Here is a 20,013-nt window from a genome sequence, read left to right on the forward strand (position 1 = left end):
CGGAATTAATTCATATGTAAAATATATATATATATATATATATATATATATATATATATATATATATAATATAATGATAAATGATAGCTATTTCCCAATACAAAAAAAAAAATAAGAAATTACAATTTTCAATTTGCCAACTTTTCTTATACCCCAAAAGGCAGAACACTATATAAGGCTCTCTGATGAGACAGACACGAAGAAGCTCTAATGGGATAGTTGATTTCAAACTTTGAAAAAAGAAATGACTTTTTTGTTTTTGCTTTGACTTAATAGATTTGCTTTTACTTTATACTTTTCTATAAGGGTCACGCTTGTTCCAATATGTGTAATACATGCAGGATTTCTAAACCGTATTCCCCATTTATACTGATTGCACTCTTTTTTTGCAGCCCTTTGCCTGGTTTTGATTGTGGACCTCTTTTTTAATTACTCTGCCGCAACATCAAATGAACATGCTTATGGACAATCACATCCGCGAGGTTATAAGTGATCGAGTTAGTCACTTTGATCCGTATATGATATCATCCATGTATACATGCGATATAACTTAAGTGGTCGAAACTTAAAGGGACGTGGGATTGAGAGTTTGGGCAAGTTGAGATGAGGCCAAGAGACACATATAACATCGTAATTTTAGCCGCAGTACCCGATAGTGCGCCTGCATCATTGTTAGTCAATGTTAGTCAACGCATGAAAGAATCATAACAGGAGAGGATGGTTTTATGTCTCAGACAAATTGCACGCGGTGAACGAAAAACTCTCCGCTTTCATGTTTGTGTTGTACCTACATGACTATTAGGACTGCTCATCAAACTTGAATTGTGAAAATTATCTTTGTTAGATTTTGTTAAATTGATTTTACCACTTTCATTTTGTATGTAGGTTGCTTTCATATTTTGTATCTTTTTTTTTTTTTGGCACTCGCATACCCCATTGGATGATTAGGGCCTATGTAGTATAAGTTGGATTTGAACTTTTATTGTCCGTAAATTAGGATTCTGGTCATATTGTCCAGGGTCCGGCAATCCCTGGAGCGAGTTGTCCAGGGTCAAGTAATACCTGGGTCGAGTTGAGTAGTATACAGACCGGTACACCACCGTGCCGTAGTCCGACGATACATACAGAGAAGTTTGTAGCACGGACGTTACGCGTCTACGCGTTGTGAACAAAATTGATGCCTAGCTGAGACATCGAACGGTAACGTAAAGATAAATCAAGATGCCAAAAGAAAGCAGGTAAGCAATATGCCGTGACATTGCTTGTACCGTATCTTGCGGATCGGAATTCAACAGCTGAGTATCGAGTATCGAACGTTGCTACCGCACTATCGCCCGAACTGTTGTGTGTGAGCACTAACAGCATTCATCTAGTCCCGTGTATTCAAATTTGTGCATGTACAAAGCAGTGCATGGAAGGTTTCGAACCAGGGGTGGTATTCTGAGGTCGTAATTAAGTCTGTAATTAACTTCGTGATTAAGTCGTGAAGTTAATTACCCCTTAATCATGGGCAAAATCGGTATTCTGAGGACGTAATTAAGGTATGATTAAGTCCCCTGTGATTATCTTAGGTCCCTCCCATCTAATTGTTACTCCATCCAATCAGACGCGTTGTTAGAAGCCAAAATGATGATTACACGCGCAAATATGCCCTCAATGCGCGCTCCTCCACGCCCCCTGTAATTACAACCCAAGAGCTCCGTGCGCACACTCCGTTATTTGATTACAACCCCTCACCTACGCACGCGAAGATCTCAACCTCTTTGCTCACATAAAATGACAAAATTCCTCGAAGATCGGCTATATTTCTTTTTTTCTCTGAATTCTACGGATACCACGATAACAACATTCAACCGCTCCTCGGTTACCGAAGACGGTAAGCATCGTTGTGGCAGAGAAAACACGATGTATTGCGTGATATCGGAGTAGTTAATTACACTCTTTGGTATCATTAAGTTTTCCATTAACTTTCATACTTAATTACACCCTCAGAATACCGATTCGTAATTAACTCTGTGATTAAGTCCTCTCAGAGGTGCACGCGCATTGATACGCGCAAAGGCGCAGGCGTAAGTCCTTCCCGCCAAAACGCTTGTTGCTATGGTAGTTAATATACCCCCTACTTAATCATGCTCTCAGAATACCAATTCGGTAATTAAGTGCTAATCAGACACTTAATTAGCTCTCAGAATACGGCCCCAGTTCAGTTGATGAACGAACATGTATGATCATGATGAAGATGGTTTCTCCTTTAGAGGCAGTTTCTCCTTTACGACTGCACTCAATTCAATACATTCACACGCACCAGCCACCACATGTTGGTGACTGTCTTATCAGATGTCGGCGCTACCCGCTAATCATTTGAAATAAATTCAAATAATTAATAGCTTAGATCTAGTTCTAGAAACTCTATCTCCAATTGCAATTCTCAGACTGTCATCACTGTAAAATTTACTGAGCTGAGCTGAACCAAAATCAAATTGGAGTTTTGCACCAAAATCACATTCAACATGAAATGATATAGACTCTAGGCTAGAAGTCGGGTAAATTGCAGAATACTGGCAACCAATCACGGATAGCGCAAATCGCTCTGAAAGAGTGTAAATTTAATTACACTTGCCGATCCGATAGCAACCATCAAAAATATTACATCCGATTTGCGATACGGTCCGTGATTCAGCTGTCGACGATTGCATTTGTTTATGTGTGTTTTCTTTCGGCTGTGCGATGATTGATGGTGTGATTATTCATACGTGGGTTTCAGGTGTGTCCCCCGATAGTGATAATAATGTAGTTCTACTTCTACTTCTAGATCCTGACGATTATTTTAAATGCTACTTGCTAGTCTGCCGTTAAAACTTACCCAAATTTACGATGCATACTCACGTTTTTAGGAGTTGAGGATAATCCGTATCCGTGCAGACAACTAGAAAATGATACAAATTTAGGTGAGACTATAAGACAATTACTTAAATCTAATTGCTGGTGCTAGCTTACAGTAGAGCTTACGCACTGTGGGTGCACTTGACAGCCCACCATGTTGACTCTATGCAGTCAATACATAGTATACATAACAGCTTATGCGTACATGTGGCAGTGGTAGCGCGTATTCAGTGTGCAGAACGCATGCATGTTTACTAGTACAGTGTACAGTACGTATAGCAGTTGAGCGCGCAATTGTCTCTTGACAATACGCGTATATGCGTTGCCTTGCCAAACTAGTGTAGTGTGATTGATCGTGAATGACTTGTGTCGACAAGAGTGAAGGAAGATAAGGGCTGCCAGCTGTGATGACGTCATCACCTTTAAAGTAGTTCTGCCAAAACCGGCTTGATTTTCTTTATCATCGATTTACTTGAGTTATCTTGATATAGAGCAGTTTTCCTCTGAAAAAAATGTCATAAAAATTGTGTGGTAAACCTTTTTTTGATGGCCGTTCCGTTCCCAGGCTTTTTGGGGGCTCCAGATGACAGGAAAAATGAATTTCAGCCCGAGGACTGAAATTCATCTCAAGGGAGAGCCACAGGAGGCGGGGCCAAAGGCCCCGGTGGCTCTTATACGCACCAATATGCTAATTTATATTGCGCAAAACCGGTATTCTATAATTTCCCCTAGAAGTCTATTTTGAATTTAAATTCAAAGCAAGGCACCCATAATTCAACCATACATGTATGTTGTCCAAAATTTGACAGCCGGCTTCATGTGTGTGATCAAATTTTAGCGTGGCAGGTTGAACTTTGACTCTTGAGGTGCTGGTGTGAGTTTTCAACTTTTTGATTGCATTTTATTAAATCTTACATATTCAGAACTTATTTTTAAATAAATTTGAACCAAATTAGTGATTTGGAAGCATCGATATTATTTATTGCGTATTCGTGTTGATATGGCTACAGTGAACTGATATCCACCTTCTCCTTTGCCAGTTGGTGTGCATAGATAAATACAGATGATAATCATACTCGTGTGGTTATAATATCCACCCACTCACAAGGAGGCCACGGATGGATGCAACCACACGTGTTGCTGGATGGTAAAGACACGTGTGTGGCTGTATGGACTGATTCAAGCATCTGTTCATGGAAGTGCGCTCTCATAAGGTGACGCCATAACTGGGGGCCATCCAGGCCGGGTCGGCAAGCACCGTGCGTGCGTGGCAAGGGTGCCAGCGGCAGCCAGTGCTTTTACCACCCGGCGCCAGCTGGCCAGCTACTGTGGCCTGGCATGCAGCGATCGTCGTGTCTGGCTTTGTGACAACCCTTTTCTTCGCTCGCTAGTTGTTAAATTCGCGGCCCAACAGCGATTAACAAAATTCGTAAAAATTAAACAACTTATACCGAGTAAGAGCGAATGGGTAGATGACATTCGGCTATAGCAAAAACTTGGATTTCAAGGTAAATATTGGTACGACCCCTAAGTGTTATTTTTTTTGCACCATACAAAGGAATACATGAGACGTCACCACTTTGGGCCCCCACCTTTTTAGCTCACCTGAGCCAAAGGCTCAAGTGAGCTATTGCGATCGCCCTTCGTCCGGCGTCCGTCGTGCGTCGTCCGTCGTCCGTCGTGCGTCGTGCGTAAACTTTTTACATTTTCATCTTCTTCTGGAAAACCCCAAGACTGATTTTCATCAAACTTGGCAGGTAGCATCCCTAGGGGGTTAGGAAGTCAATTTGTTAAAATGGGCACCATGCCCCACCCAGGGGGCCCCCAGGGGGGCCCAAACCCCCCAAAATTAAGGAATCTGTCAAAATCTTCTTCTCTAGAACCAGAAGTGATAGAGCTAAGTTAGTACTATGGGTTAGTACATTGATGACTGTAGTTTCAAGTTTGTTCATGGCAGAATCAGGGGTGCCTCCCTTGGGACCCAGGGGAGGGGGTGAGGTGGGGTCCTAATAGGGCCTAAATTGTACATTTTCATCTTCTTCTTGAGAATCCCATGACCCATTTTCACCAAACTTGGCAGGTAGCATCCCTAGGGGGTTAGGAAGTCAATTTGTTAAAATGGGCACCATGCCCCACCCAGGGGGCCCCCAGGGGGGCCCAAACCCCCCAAAATTAAGGAATCTGTCAAAATCTTCTTCTCTAGAACCAGAAGTGATAGAGCTAAGTTAGTACTATGGGTTAGTACATTGATGACTGTAGTTTCAAGTTTGTTCATGGCAGAATCAGGGGTGCCCCCCTTGGGACCCAGGGGAGGGGGTGAGGTGGGGTCCTAATAGGGCCTAAATTGTACATTTTCATCTTCTTCTTGAGAATCCCATGACCCATTTTCACCAAACTTGGCAGGTAGCATCCCTAGGGGGTTAGGAAGTCAATTTGTTAAAATGGGCACCATGCCCCACCCAGGGGGCCCCCAGGGGGCCCAAACGCCCCAAAATTAAGGAATCTGTCAAAATTTTCTTCTCTAGAACCAGAAGTGATAGAGCTAAGTTAATACTATGAGTTTGTACATTGATGACTGCAGTTCCAAGTTTGTTCATGGCAGAATCAGGGGTGCCTCCCTTGGGACCCAGGGGAGGGGGTGAGGTGGGGTCCTAATAGGGCCTAAATTGTACATTTTCATCTTCTTCTTGAGAATCCCATGACCCATTTTCACCAAACTTGGCAGGTAGCATCCCTAGGGGGTTAGGAAGTCAATTTGTTAAAATGGGCACCATGCCCCACCCAGGGGGCCCCCAGGGGGCCCAAACGCCCCAAAATTAAGGAATCTGTCAAAATTTTCTTCTCTAGAACCAGAAGTGATAGAGCTAAGTTAATACTATGAGTTTGTACATTGATGACTGCAGTTCCAAGTTTGTTCATGGCAGAATCAGGGGTGCCTCCCTTGGGACCCAGGGGAGGGGGTGAGGTGGGGTCCTAATAGGGCCTAAATTGTACATTTTTATCTTCTTCTTGAGAACCCCATGACCCATTTTCACCAAACTTGGCAGGTAGCATCCCTAGGGGGTTAGGATCTCAATTTGTTCAAATGGGCACCATGCCCCACCCAGGGGGCCCCAAGGGGGGCCCAAACCTTCAAAATGAAGGAATCTTTAAAAATCTTCTCTAGAATCAGAAGTTATAGAGCTAAGATAATACTATGAGTGAGTACATTAATGACTGTAGTTTCAAGTTTGTTCATAGGAGATCCAGGGGTGCCCCTCTTGGGGGCAGGGGAGGGGGGGGGGTGGTTGGGAAGGTCCAAATGGGGGCCTGAATTGTACATTTTCATCTTTTCCTGAAAACCTCATGATGTATTTTCGTCAGACTTGGCAGGTAGCATCCCTAGGGGCTCAGGATCTCAATTTATGAAAATGGGCACAATGCCCCACCCAGAGGGCCCCAGGGGGCCTCAATCTCCCCAAATTAAGGAATCTTAAAAAACTTGGGCCCTTATTGTACATTTTCATCTTCTACTTGAGAATGCCTAGTCAAATTTTGGTAGAGCTGTGAATGATTCAGATTAGTGACTGCGTGAAAGGTGAACTTGCGATACTCAGGTGAGCGCTAGACCCGCGGGTCTCTTGTTTTTCACCCCGTAAGTGGAAGGAGAAAGATGAGCTGAATACTCCTTTTTTTTTTTTTTTTTTTGTCTTTTAGCTCATGAAACCGGGAAGTGGGTCCCCCCCTAATTTTGAAAACACTCTAATTAAAAAATAGGGGTAGGCCTAACTGTGGAAATTTGTGCATTTTTTAATACCATTGTATTTCACTTGTAATGTTATACGCACACACATTCATCATGCACCAGTGGTGAATGAATTTCACACACTTCCATGCAGCTGCCATTTCCAGTTCTTTCTTTTTTTTCTGCTGTTATTTATGCACCCAACAACTGCACAATATGTTCTCCTGAGTTTTCATTGTAGATCAATATGTCTGAATCACTAAATTTGTCCAAAAGAAAGACATTAAAAGCCGCCGAAAGACTTTTGCACAGTGAGTAAACAATTACAATTAGCGCGGCGGCGCCGGCTAAATATGCGCGATGGGTGCGCTAGGCTGCTGATGAGCCGACTGGGTGTGTAGAGTTCTGTGAGTGCGACTCGCTAGCTAAAGTTCGCTGGAAGCCCCGTTGTCCCCCAGTTATGGCGACCCTTATAGCGGCGCTAGCGGCCGCAGGTGAACAGGACATCAAAATCGAATTGGTCTATACACTGCCTTCTTTCAAAATTAAATGCATGTTTCACATACAAACAATTTCATCAGTTTTGAGCCAACCTTCCTACTCTCAACACAATCCCCACTCAATGATTTTCTTTTTTTAAATGCGAAAAGATTGTAAGAGTAGTTTTCATATTCTCCTCGCTATCTAAGCTACTTTATTAGCTTTCCTATTGTTCCAGTAATTCTACTCCCTGCCATGCCCTTTGGAAAGAATTTGATGATTTCTTTTTTGCTGAATATTTCCACGGCCACTGAAATTTCTACATGACCTGACATCTAACATGGCAAGTATAGGTACAATTTTGAAGTTACATCCTGTAACTTGCATTTTCTGATTATAATCAATTTTTCATTGCATATTTTCATCTCAATGAAATATCTACATGTATTTAACCTCATAGTCAACTCAAACATAGACTAGAGTTTCTCTTGGATAACTTTGTATGTCACCTTTGTGTGCTCAAGTCAGCTCATCCATTGGCACCCAAAATTCACTTACTTGTAATTTAGTCAAATGCAATGGGGCATACAGAAAAGAAGAATTCGCAGACAATTGAAAGGGTAAATTCTTTAGGTGATTTTCTAAGCTTATGTCTATTCCAGTTGCATGTTGCTGCTAAAAAAAAAAAACCTATGTAATAATGATGATGTAACTGGCACTCAGAATTCTGATAGGAATCTCAAGCATTCATGATTTACTTTGTGAGTATTTTATATCCACATGACATACAAAGAGTGAAATAGAGTAAACATTCTAGATAATCTAATTCTGTCTCCTCAAGTGCCCCTTCCTCTGTTTATGTTCATTCAGGCAGTATCGAAAGAGATCGAAATCAAAGTCACCTGCTGATGAGGATGATGACTCAAAAAAGAAGAGGTCTCCGGAGAGATCTCGCGACAAGGAAAAGGACAGAAAGAGATCGAGGTCAAGGAGTAAAGAGAGGTCACGTAGGTCACGAAGCAGAGAAAGAGAGCGGTCAAGGAGGTCAAGGTCAAGATCAAGAGAGAGGGATCGGGACCGCAGACGGTAAGATTCCCACCTTGTGTGTCACCAAATGTCCAGCAAACCAGTTTATAATTCCACTTTGCGCATGTGCAGAAAAAGGTCATTTTTACTGACGAGCCTGTTGGTTTGTAAATTCACTGTGATAAGCATATACCCTATGTGATGTGATGATTATTCATGTGATCCCAATAAATGGTGTTTTCCAGCTCATCCACCAGACAGTAGGGTAAGCCTGACATTTGTCAGTACTGATAGAAAAAAAATTCTTAATTCATTCAGGGAAAAACAATGAAATATATGCTTCCCTGGGCATTTAAATGACAGATCATCATGGTCACCTGGTGTACAAAAGTTTATTCATTGTTTAAACATGAATTCTATAAATTGTTAGGCCAGGCAAGCTTATGAATGCATTACGTGCCTGCCCAACTGAGAAAAAGAGAAAGATCATTTGTACCAATGTGCACATGAGCTAATCACAAACTGGCTTACTGAGATTGGAGATTTTCCATTCACTGTTGATGTCATGGCTGCTCAAACTGCATTCACATTCTTTGATGCCTTTCATTTAAGAATATTAACATATTTGCTATGAATTTGCAATATTGTGACAAATAGCAATCAGGCAGCTATTCATTATCTTTTTTTTTTTCTCTCTTTTTTTTTCCTGAAAAATAATGACAGGAGGAAGTCTGTGCTTATATTACAGTATTCAAATCAATAAGTGTACTTCGGAGATTAGTTTTGGTCTTTTTTAGTGACTGCTTTTAACATTTAGTGGCTGTTTTTAACATTTAGTATGTGCAAATACTCAGAATTTTAGACTTCTAGCACCATCTTCTATGACCCAAGGTGTGGTAAAAGTGAAGTGTAAAAATCAAGAAGAGCAGCTGACACAGTGTGGCATTACTATTAGTTTGCATAATAACCCCCCATATCGGTTGTAGTGTAAAGCATGCATTTCATTTCATTTCATTCATTTATTTATGCACGGCACATACTTCAGCCCGAAGGCTGTTCTTCCGCAGGTCCGTGCGGATAAAAAATACAACATAGATATACATTTTATACAGAAATGAACAAAAAACCAAACAAACAAAAACAAAACTCATACTTAAAAACAAAAAAAATATAGAAAAAAAAAACCACAATAACATGTTGATGAAACTGCGGCACACATTTCGACAGAAACAAACATGATCAATCAAAGATAACCATGTACAATTATACAAGTACATCGCCGTAGTTTACAATGAAAGAGACGAAAAAATGAGAGTTCAGGAGAAAGAGAGAAAGAGGGAGACAGACAGAAAGAGAAACAGAGAGAGAGAGGGAGAGAGAGAGAGAGAGGAGAGATAGGGAGAGAGAAGCCCATACAAAGGGGGGAAACTGAAAAAGTTGTCGATTAACAGTTTCGGTCAAGTGCGTTTTTAAAGCTTCCAAACGTTGGTTTTTGTTTCAATTCCAATGGTAACTTATTCCAATGCATTGATCCAGAATATGTCAAACTTTTATGTTTGAAACAAGTCTTAATCAAAGGTAATAGAAAATTTAACGATGAATTCCTTACGTTATAGCTGAAAACTTTAAATTGAAACATATCAAGCAAATATTTCGGACAAAACTTGTGTGCAATTTTATACATAATTTGTAGAGTACGTTTATGTCGCCTCTTATCCAGTTTATCGATGGGTAGTGCTGTGTATAATAAGTCAGTTGGAAACCTAGCTTGTAAGTTCAGTACTGCACGCAGTGATCTATTTTGAAGAATTTGGAGTTTTTTAATATGAGATTTCTTTATATTCCTCCACACAACATCACAATAATCTAATTTACTTTGAATAATTGATTTATAAAACAAAAGGGCAATATCATCAGAAATAAAAGACCGAATTCGTTTCAACAAGTACAAATTTTTCACTGTACTTTTACACAAATAATCAATATGTTCATTCAAGTCAAGTGATTGGTCAACATAAACGCCAAGATATTTACAACAAGAAACCTGTTTAAAGGTTGTATTGTTAATTACTATATTGATATATTGCTTTTTAACTCGCTTATGTGAACCAATTATCATAACCTCACATTTATTGGAATTTAGAACTAAATGATTACACTTCAGCCATTTAGATACATATTCCAAATCGGTATTAAGTTTGGTTTCAATCTGACTGATTCTCTCTCCAGAAAAGAGTAAATGTAAATCTAAAATTTGTTCATGGTGTATCTTCGTGTACAAGCTCTATGATTTAGATGATTTGATACTGTGCATGCTATACACATGATACTAAATGCTATATACCAATATGCTTCCTAATTTGTCTGTGTGAGAGAACCGGATTCATCTCCAAAATATTGATATCAAGTAGGTGAAGGTAACACTGCAAACACATGTAGTTTGATGTTTATGCCCAATTGTTATTTTGAATCATAACTTTGTTTCATTTCATTGGACTAAACTCCCTGTCATATTTAATTACTTTGTTCTGATTCTCAAATTGCACAGAGATAGACGGAGTCCTCCCCGTAGTCGTGATCGCGACAGGGATCGAGATCGAGATCGGGATCGTGACCGGGATCGTGACAGAGACAGAGAGAGGGATCGGAGATCCAGGCGCTCACGGAGTCGCAGTCGAGAGCGGTCGAGGAGGCACAGAAGTAGGAGCAGGTCTCGATCGCGGAGTCCACGTCGTAGCAAGCGCAGCAGGAGCCAGGGGAGGAGGTCACAGTCAGCTGACCGCTCATCAAAGTCTAGGTAATCTAGAATTGCTACAGTTTTATGTTTCCTCCTAATCAGCTGCAGCCCATGTGACAGTGCTGATCTCCATTGTTCTTTACTGTCATACACTACCTTGGATAGATTATGTTTGCCCTTATGATCAGGTTGCAGTAATGGAAGGTTAGGCTATGAAAATTAAAGTGGCATACATTTAAATCAAAATTATTTCTCATTTGTAATTTTGTTATTTCAATATGGTTTACCATAGTTGATTAATACAAAATGATATTTTGATGATATATAAATCAAGTTCAAGTTCAAGTTTATTTAACCAATTCATTAAACATTTGACATTTTACAAAAGGATACAGCATTAAGAATAATGAATGGTTTGGGACCCCAAAAGAAGCAGAGCTTGTAAAAAAGGGGTCCCGGATAAACATATAAAACAAAGCAAAACATACTAAAGTTTTAAACATATTAACAAGAAGTATAATAGTAACATATTTACATAGGACAGATGCAACACAAGCACACACACACACACGCACGCACACACACACATTCAATCACACAAACACGTGTCACAAAAACTCTCATGCACTCACATATAATTTACACGAAATTGCAGAAAGATACTATTTTACTATACTTTTAAATTCAGCTTCCCTGATCATTCTTGTTTTACAAATTTCCCTCAAGATAAATGCGACATGTACGTTTAAAGTTGGATAGTGATGAGGCTGACCTAATTCTCAATGGCAAATTATTCCATTCTCTAATACAAACATATACAAATGAATTTTGGGCAGTTTGAGTTCTTGCAAAGGGTTGATGAATGAGATTACTTTTACGCGTATTATAAGCATGAACGGTAGAATTTAACACAAATGCATCCTTCATGAAAGATTTGGGATCACCTTGTGTCTTAAACATAAAAATCAAGCAACTCAAGATAACTAATTTTTCAAATGGCAAAATATGAAGTTGAATAAACAATGGCAAACTCGGACTTCTAAAGTTTGAATTTGTAATATGCCTTACAGCTTTTTTCTGAAGAACAATCAACTTATCTATATGAGTCTTATAAGTATTTCCCCAAGCTACATTACAGTGCATTAAATGAGGCATAACTATGGCATTATACAGAGTAATTAAGGTTTCTTTTGGTAAATAGAGACGTAACTTGGATATGATACCAACACTACGAGAAACTTTAGTACAGACGTAACTGACGTGGTCTTTCCACGATAAATATTCATCGACTATAACGCCTAGGAATCGTACATTTTGGCTTCGATCAATCTGGTTACCGCCTATAACAAGTGGAACAATGTCATTTTGGATTCTTTTCCCTCTTAATCTAAATACAGCATATTGAGATTTGCTACTATTCAATAATAGTTTATTACAACAAAACCATTCAAATATATTACCAATTTCATCATTTACAGAGTTTATTAAGGGTAACAAATAGTTGTGGTGGGCAAGTAAGCAAGTGTCATCTGCAAAAAGCGAATAAGTAAACAAGCTAGATGAATTGATAATGTCATTAATATAAATAAGGAACAATAAAGGGCCTAGGACTGAGCCCTGTGGAACACCACATGTTACTTTATGCTAAAATTTGGTATCATAAAATGGGCGGGAAAGTGTGTTTTTTTAGCAGTTTATCTCGAACATTTTTGGTAGAATAGTGTGATTAGTTGTGTCTTTAGTATCCCTTTTTATGCCTCCGCCACGAAGTGGTGCCGGAGGCATTATGTTTTCGGGTTGTCCGTCCGTCCGTCCGTCCTTCCGTCCGTCCGTCCGTCCGTCCTTCCGTCCGTCCTTCCGTCCGTCTGTAATGAATTTTGTGGACAGGGTAACTATCAAAACCTTTTGAGGTTTCCTAATGAAACTTGGCATGTATGTGTATTAGGGGGAGAAGTTGTGCCTATCAACTTTTGAGTGCACATGCTCAAGGTCAAAGGTCAAAAGGTCAAGGTCAAATACATAGAATTTTACTATTTCCACCATATCTATTCAATGCCTGAAGATATTTTCTTGAAACTTAGTATATACATGTATTACCCAATTAAGATTCTCTGGTGAAAGTTTGGGTCATGAGGTCAAAGGTTAAAGGTCAAAAGGTCAAGTAAAAATATCAAAACTTCACCTTTTTTCTCTGTACCTTGGAAATTGTTCAAGGTATCTTCATGGAACATAGTATATATACATGTACTGACTGGCAGTGATTATCTAGAGAATTTAGAGTTCATGGGGTCAAAGGTCAGGGGTCAAAGGTAAAGGGCAACACTTCAAAATTTTACTATTTCCCCCATGATTATGCAGTTCCAGCAGGATAATCTTTTTTTTTTACACTTGGCGTATGCATGTATTTGTCTAACCTAATGGGCAATTCCGCGGTTAGTAACGTTACATTTGAACAAATTTAGATATTTGTTTTTACTACTAAATTACCATTTATTCATTTCCAGGTTTATGATACAGAAAAGAATGAATACAATCCAAGAAATAATAGCATTGCTATGGCAACTTAAAGGGCTGGTTAGTAACGTTACGAAAAAAGGACATGACAAAAAAATCAATGTCTTGTAACAAAAAGTGTGCAAAAATTCAAGTTACTTCAAACAAAGTGTTGCATTAATTTCAATTATTGCATCATGACAAATGTTCACACAATGTTTTTTAGCAGTTCGACCAATAATTTTTTAGCTAGACCCCCAAAAGCATGGTTAGTAACGTTACGGTTAGTAACGTTACATTTGTCCGGAGTAATTCCGCAGGTCATTTCACCCTTTTGTAATTGACAAAATGTCACATGACTTCTGGAGTATTTAAATGTATTTATCTTTTACCCTTTAGCAAAACTTTGAGGAAAACATTTCAAAGGAACCCACTGTAATTTGCATTTAAGTGAATTTCAGCATCCCCAGTCCCACATGTACATTTTAAATGATGGTTTTAGATCTCGCGAAATCAATCAATACGAAAGATAAAATCTACTGAATTTGAAAGACCTTAATGATTGGTGAACATCCATTGCATTAGTTGATACCTAGATTGAAGAGTAAGATAAAGAGGCACATTTCTTTTATCCATGTCATGTCCACCTAACTGCGGAATTGCCCTAATAGAGATTCTCTGAAAAGTTTTTTTTTCTTTTGTTTTTGCCTCAAAGGTCAAAAGGTCAAAGATCAAGTGAAAGTGCTGAACTAATTTTTTCCTCCATATCTCGGAAGTGGCTTGAAATGTACTACATATTTATGCATGTTCTGCCTGACAGTGATTATCTTATGAATTTTAGGGTCAAAGGCCAGGTGAAAATTCAATACAGAAATTGCACTTTTTCTCCATACCTTGAAAATTACTCAATGCATAATAAACATATGAATGGGTCAAAGTCAAGTTAAAGTCCTTAAATCCCAAATACATGCTCTCCTATTCATCCAATTAAACCTAGGTCAAGGAAGGTGAACATTCAACACATTTGTGACAAACTTGTCATTTCAATATTTTGCCAATTTTGTGAAAATGTAATCACACATTGTCCACATGTACTATCTAGACCTATTAGGAGAATCATGCATTATGGCGGAGGCATACCAGTCGCCATAGCGACATTTCTAGTTCATTTCTGAAAAACCTTGTCCACACTCTTCACTTTCAACTCTAATAACTTTTGAAAGGATAGGGTTACTGCTTTGAGAGTTGGCATTGGTTATGGACAAAATGTGTTAATGAGGCACGCTTAATTTCACCTTAATCTCATAATCCCTTCATTGTTGTTACTCTGGTGGTTTACTTCCTGTTTTTTGTCCCATTCATTGCACAGCCAGCACGGTTTGGTAAAGATTAAGCGCTTGAATAGACACTGTACTTCAGAGCCTCTTTTCTCAGTTCACACTTTTCCTGAGTTTGTGCTTTCTTTCCAATATTTAGATAGGTTAGGAGAGTCCTTTTGACTTGAGTTATACATCATTTTAAAGCTTAAAGTCTGCTCTTTCAGAATATGGTCTTAACTAAAAATTCATGTCTGGCGACTTTTTGTTTGTTTTGAGGTGCAGAGTCACAAATGATACATTCCTCGACATTTTGTTTATTCCAAAAACAAAAACACAAGTGTACTCTCAGCTGTTCCTTGTAATGGCAAACTGGAGGACATGAACAGAATACATTTGATGGTAATTCATGGGATTCTGGCATTAAATCATTTAAAGGGGATGGCTAGTAACTGTTCAGTGGGAATCAGTGGGAATGCTGGGGATGATTGTTCTAATCCTTGTGGGATTCATTTAAGAGTACATTGGATATCTATTGTTGTGTGAAAATTATTTGCTTCAGAATGGTCTCATATTGAAGTAATGTGCAGTTTAATGTTAACGATCGCCCCGTCACTGTACAGGCATGCTAACCTGGAAACATTAAACTGCACATTACTTGAATATGAGACCATTCTAAAGCAAATAATTTTCACACAACAACAGATATATAATGTACTCTTAAATGAATCCCACAAGAACTGGAACAATCGTTCCCCAGTATTCCCACTGATTCCCACTGATCAGTTACTAGCCATCCCCTTTAAAGCACATAAATATAGCATACATAGAGTATATAAAGAAAAAAAAAACTAAAGGAATTTCCACAGTTGTTACATTTATATAAAATCTGTTTCTCGTAGGTCAAAGTCACCTGAAAAAGATGTCAAGCCCAAGGAGCCACCTGCAGTCAAAGTTGAGCCTCCTGCTCAAGTGGAGGTGAAGAAGGAACTTGAGGAAAAGCCAGAGCCAGAAGTTGTGGTGAAAGAAGAAGTTAAAATCGTTGTGAAAGAAGAAATCAAAGTGGTCAAGGAAGAGAAGAAGGAGGAAAAAGAGACAAAGGAAGAGAAAGGCCTCATGTTGGTAAGCGATGTAGATAGATACAATTACTTGTAAAAGTTAAAAGCAAAAATTATGTGACCTAGCATGTGCTTGTAGTTGTGCACAATGCAAGTGATGTGGTTAATGTTTACAATAGAGTACACATCTGATATAACGAATATGGTTATAAGCAAACTCTTGTCACAACAAAGTGAAAATTCAGGTCCCAAAATTATTGTTTAGACATCTTTATATTGGCTAAAATGGAATTTTGATACAACAGAAGAAATTTACCGGTACGAGAGCTTCGTTATAATGAGAGTCGCCTATACATCTTGCAATAAATATAATTATGTAATAATATGATTTCCTTTCATGTGTCATAGTCTCATTGCATATTCTTGAAATATTATAGTATAGAAACATAGGCATGACCCCACTGACTATCAGTGATAGAAATTGCACTGGTTGGCTTGTAGGCAGTGTGGATTTTCTAGAATGAATGAGCAGGTTTGTCAAATCAAATATGAATGTGTGCAGTAGAGGACCCAAATTCGTGAATCATGGCTATAAAAAAGAGCCAATGCATGAATGCTTACATACTCCTTCAAGCAGTAGACTTGGTATTAAGGTATGTGAGAAGGAAAGATGTATCTGTAGCTGCCAACTATTTGTAACATTTAGAAATCATTATTAATTTTCAGTATGTGACAACTGTTTTGGCATCATAAAATTCTGCATATTGGTGTAATTCTTTTTTTTGGGGTAAATATACTGTGTGCTTCTATGCAAAACAGCCCACTATTGGTAATTTTCTTAAGAATTATTAGTAAATTGTATACAGACATGTTAGAAGCTCTGTGTATCTGTGGTGTTTGTGGTTCCTAACTCCCAAGGAGCAAAAGCGGCTGGAAGAGGAGATGCAGAAGAGACGTGAGCGGATCGAGAGATGGCGAATGGAACGGAAGAAGACTGCGGAGGAGCCGGCGGACACCTCCAAGGCGGAGGAGGAGAAGGCAGCTGCTGCTGCCCAGAAACCAGGCAAGAAGTGGAGTCTTGAGGATGATGACGAAGATGCGGATGATGAAGCGGAACCCGAACCCGAGGCAGAAGAGGTGAGTAAAGAAGCAGGGAGTCACAGGGACAGATAGATGACCAGTGCACAGGACACAGATCTCAGCAGACCGAAAGAGACTGGCATTTAGCTAACTGTAATGAGGGAAAACCTTTGAAGAGATGCTTAGAACTATTGATGGAACCAACTATATGTTTGGTATATGGGAGATTGAGTCTGTCTGTGTTGTCATAATTTGTTAACTGATTAGATTCTTAGGGTTTTACTAGTCCATAACCTACTGATTACATCCATGAATGCCAAAAGACAGTGAATGATGCTATGAAGTTGTGTCCCTTTGTGAAGAAGCCATTTGTTTCTATGGGTAGATCACTTTTAGAGAGCTTTAGAAATGTAATGCTTGTTCCAGAGTGTACTTGTACTAGAATGAGTGCCTGAGAGTGACAATCGGAATTGATCGTTTTTGTCTCTAACAGGAGAACAAGACTGAGGAATTGAAGAAGCCAACTCTGAGCAAACTGGATGACGACGATGAAGATGACAAGATGGAGGTGGACAAGAAGAAAGAGGAGGAGGAGGAAGAGGATGATGGCGTCGACCCTTTGGATGCCTTCATGAAGGGGGTCCACGAGGAGGTGAAGAAAATGAACAGCAAAGACAAGAAGGTGCCCCAGGAAAAGACAACCATAGCCAGCTCAGGGAACGGCACTTCAGAGGTAGGTCAAAATTTTACCGCTTTGACTTTTCAGAAAATGCACATGTAGAATCATTATGCGTGAATGACTGCCCATGACATATCTGATATTGATCAATGAGTTCATTTGATTTGTATTATGCCAACACATGTGAGACTCTATGCAGTCTACATATTGTTGTCTTCCTGAATGTTTGTAATTAATGATAACAAGTGGAAACACTGTCAATAATCCCACATTGTGATCCAAATTGTCTTCTGTATGTATGTCTAATATACTGAAATGTCTTTTGTTTCGTTTCAGGCACCAAAGTTCAGCATTGTGACTGGAGTGGCCAAGAAGAAGACTCCCGTTGTGACGACTGTCGTGACAGTCGGCAAAAAGAAGGGAGAACTGATGGAGAATGACCAAGATGCAATGGAGGTGGGGAGCATTACATAAGATTCAATTTGCTCTTTTTTGGACACTGATTTGATTCTTGTTGGTAGGAAATTTAGTACAAACAACATGAATTTAATTAAAAGTGCATTTCTGTTGATATTTTTATCTGGGTTTTGTTAATACTTTGTTACATTATCCTTCTCTTCCTTTTGCCCTGCCTCTCCTCCTGCCCTGCCTCTCCTCTTCCTCCTCTTTTTCCTTTCCTTTCTGCCCCTCTTTGGCAACCTTCTCCTCCCCTCCTTCTCCTTCATCTCCTTCTTCTCCTCCTCCTCCTCCTGCTCCTCTTCCTCTTCTTTCTCCTTCTCCTTCTCCTCTTCCTGCCCTCCTCCTCCTCCTCTCTTTATTCTCCTCCTTCTCCACCTCCACCTCCTTGTCTTTTTCTCCTCCTCCTTCTCCTTCTCTTTCTCCTCCTTCTCCTCCTTTTCTTCTTGTTGTCCTCCTTCTGCTCCTTTTACTCTTCCTCTGCCTTCTTCTCTTCCTGCCCCTCCTTTTCCACCTTCTACTCCTCCTCCTCCTTTTCCTCCTCCTCCTTTTCCTCCTCCTTTGCCATCTTCTTATTCTCCTCCTCTTTCTCCTCCTCCTCCTCCTCCTCATCATCATCCTCCTGCTCCTCTTCCTCTTCTTGCTCCTTCTCCTTCTCCTTCTCTTCCTGCCCCTCCTTTTCCACCTTCTCCTCTTCTCCTTATTCTCCTCCTTCTCCTCCTCTTTCTCCTCCTCTTCTTCTTCTTGTCCTCCTTCTGCTCCTTTTACTCTTCCTCTGCCTTCTTCTCCTCTTCCTGCCCCTCCTTATCCACCTTCTCCTCTTTCTCCTCCTCCTCCTCCTCCTCCTCCTCCTCCTTTTGCTCCTCTTCCTCTTCTTTCTCCTTCTCCTTCTCCTTCTTCTCCTCTTTCTGGCCTCCTTTTCCACCTTCTTCTCCTCCTCTTCTTCTTCTTGTCCTCCTTCTGCACCTTTTACTCTTCCTCTGCCTTCTTCTCCTCTTCCTGCCCCTCCTTTTCCACCCTCTTTTCCTCCTCCTCTTCTTCCTCCTCCTTTGCCGTCTTCTTCTTCTCCTCCTCTTTCTCCTCCTCCTCCTCCTCCTCATCCTCCTGCTCCTCTTCCTCTTCTTTTTCCTTCTCCTTCTTCTCCTCTTCCTGGCCTCCTTTTCCACCTCCTTTCTTTATTCTCCTCCTTATCCACCTTCTCCTCCCCTCCTCTTTCTCCTCCTCCTCCTCCTGGCCTCCTTTTCCTCCTTCTCATTCTCTTTCTCCTCCTCTTTCTCCTCCTCTTCTTCTTCTTGTCCTCCTTCTGCCCCTTTTACTCTTCTTCTGCCTTCTTCTCCTCTTCCTGCCCTTCCTTATCCACCTTCTCCTCCCCTCCTCATTCTCCTTCTTCTCCTCCTCTTCTTCCTCCTCCTCCTTCTCCTCTCTCTCCTTCACCTTTGCAGTACTCCTCTGAGGAAGAGCAGCAGAGTAACTTGATGGACACAATGGCAGCTCTGGAGCAGAAGAAGAAAAAGGAACTAGCCAAGGTGGACCATTCTAAAATTGTTTACCCGCCCTATAGGAAGAACTTCTATGTAGAGGTGCCAGAGCTGGCCAAAATGTCACAAGAGGGTAAGTTTATCTTTATCTATTTCAGAACATATGACAGCCTGATATACAGAAGACAATTTGGATCACAATGTGGGATTATTGAGAGTGTTTTCACTTTCCTAGAAATCAGAAACATTCAGGAAGACAACAGTCTGTACTTTGCACATAGGGTCTCACAAGTATGCTTTCATGCTGTACTCTTCAGTTGTTGTTTTACCTTTTTGTTGGGGGGGGGGGTGGATAAATGCCTTCTGTGTGTTTGAATGAATTAATTTATTTATTTCATCAGCTTTCATCTTCATTTTTCTTGTTGTGGATTTTAAGAAGCAAAGCTCATGGATAAGAGGAAAAGCCCATGTAAAGCTGTGTACTGTCACTAGCAGGAATATTTTGTTTCAATTCCTTGTACATGACAGTCCCAGTATGTGCAATTAGTACCAGTGATTATGTCCCCCCCCCCCCCCCAAAAAAAAAAAAAAAAAAAAAAAAAA

General features: G+C 40.0%; 1 protein-coding gene across 1 annotated transcript in view; it reads left to right on the plus strand.

The window, feature by feature from the left end:
* The first annotated feature begins 1,139 nt into the window (after nucleotides 1-1,139).
* The window catches only part of LOC139727115 (probable ATP-dependent RNA helicase DDX46), a 39,871-nt gene continuing 20,997 nt past the window's right edge, over nucleotides 1,140-20,013 (plus strand). The window contains exons 1-8 of the mRNA XM_071638093.1: nucleotides 1,140-1,238; nucleotides 7,958-8,173; nucleotides 10,662-10,910; nucleotides 15,562-15,781; nucleotides 16,636-16,854; nucleotides 17,291-17,530; nucleotides 17,813-17,932; nucleotides 19,375-19,543. Of these exons, the coding sequence (XP_071494194.1) occupies nucleotides 1,222-1,238; nucleotides 7,958-8,173; nucleotides 10,662-10,910; nucleotides 15,562-15,781; nucleotides 16,636-16,854; nucleotides 17,291-17,530; nucleotides 17,813-17,932; nucleotides 19,375-19,543 (1,450 nt within the window). The 5' untranslated portion in view covers nucleotides 1,140-1,221. The remainder of the gene's footprint in view (nucleotides 1,239-7,957; nucleotides 8,174-10,661; nucleotides 10,911-15,561; nucleotides 15,782-16,635; nucleotides 16,855-17,290; nucleotides 17,531-17,812; nucleotides 17,933-19,374; nucleotides 19,544-20,013) is intronic.

The sequence above is a fragment of the Diadema antillarum genome, unplaced genomic scaffold, assembly GCF_040938485.1.
Source record: "Diadema antillarum isolate AM-2024a unplaced genomic scaffold, OU_Dant_1.0 seq00000119_RagTag, whole genome shotgun sequence".
Classification (NCBI taxonomy): Eukaryota; Metazoa; Echinodermata; class Echinoidea; order Diadematoida; family Diadematidae; genus Diadema; species Diadema antillarum.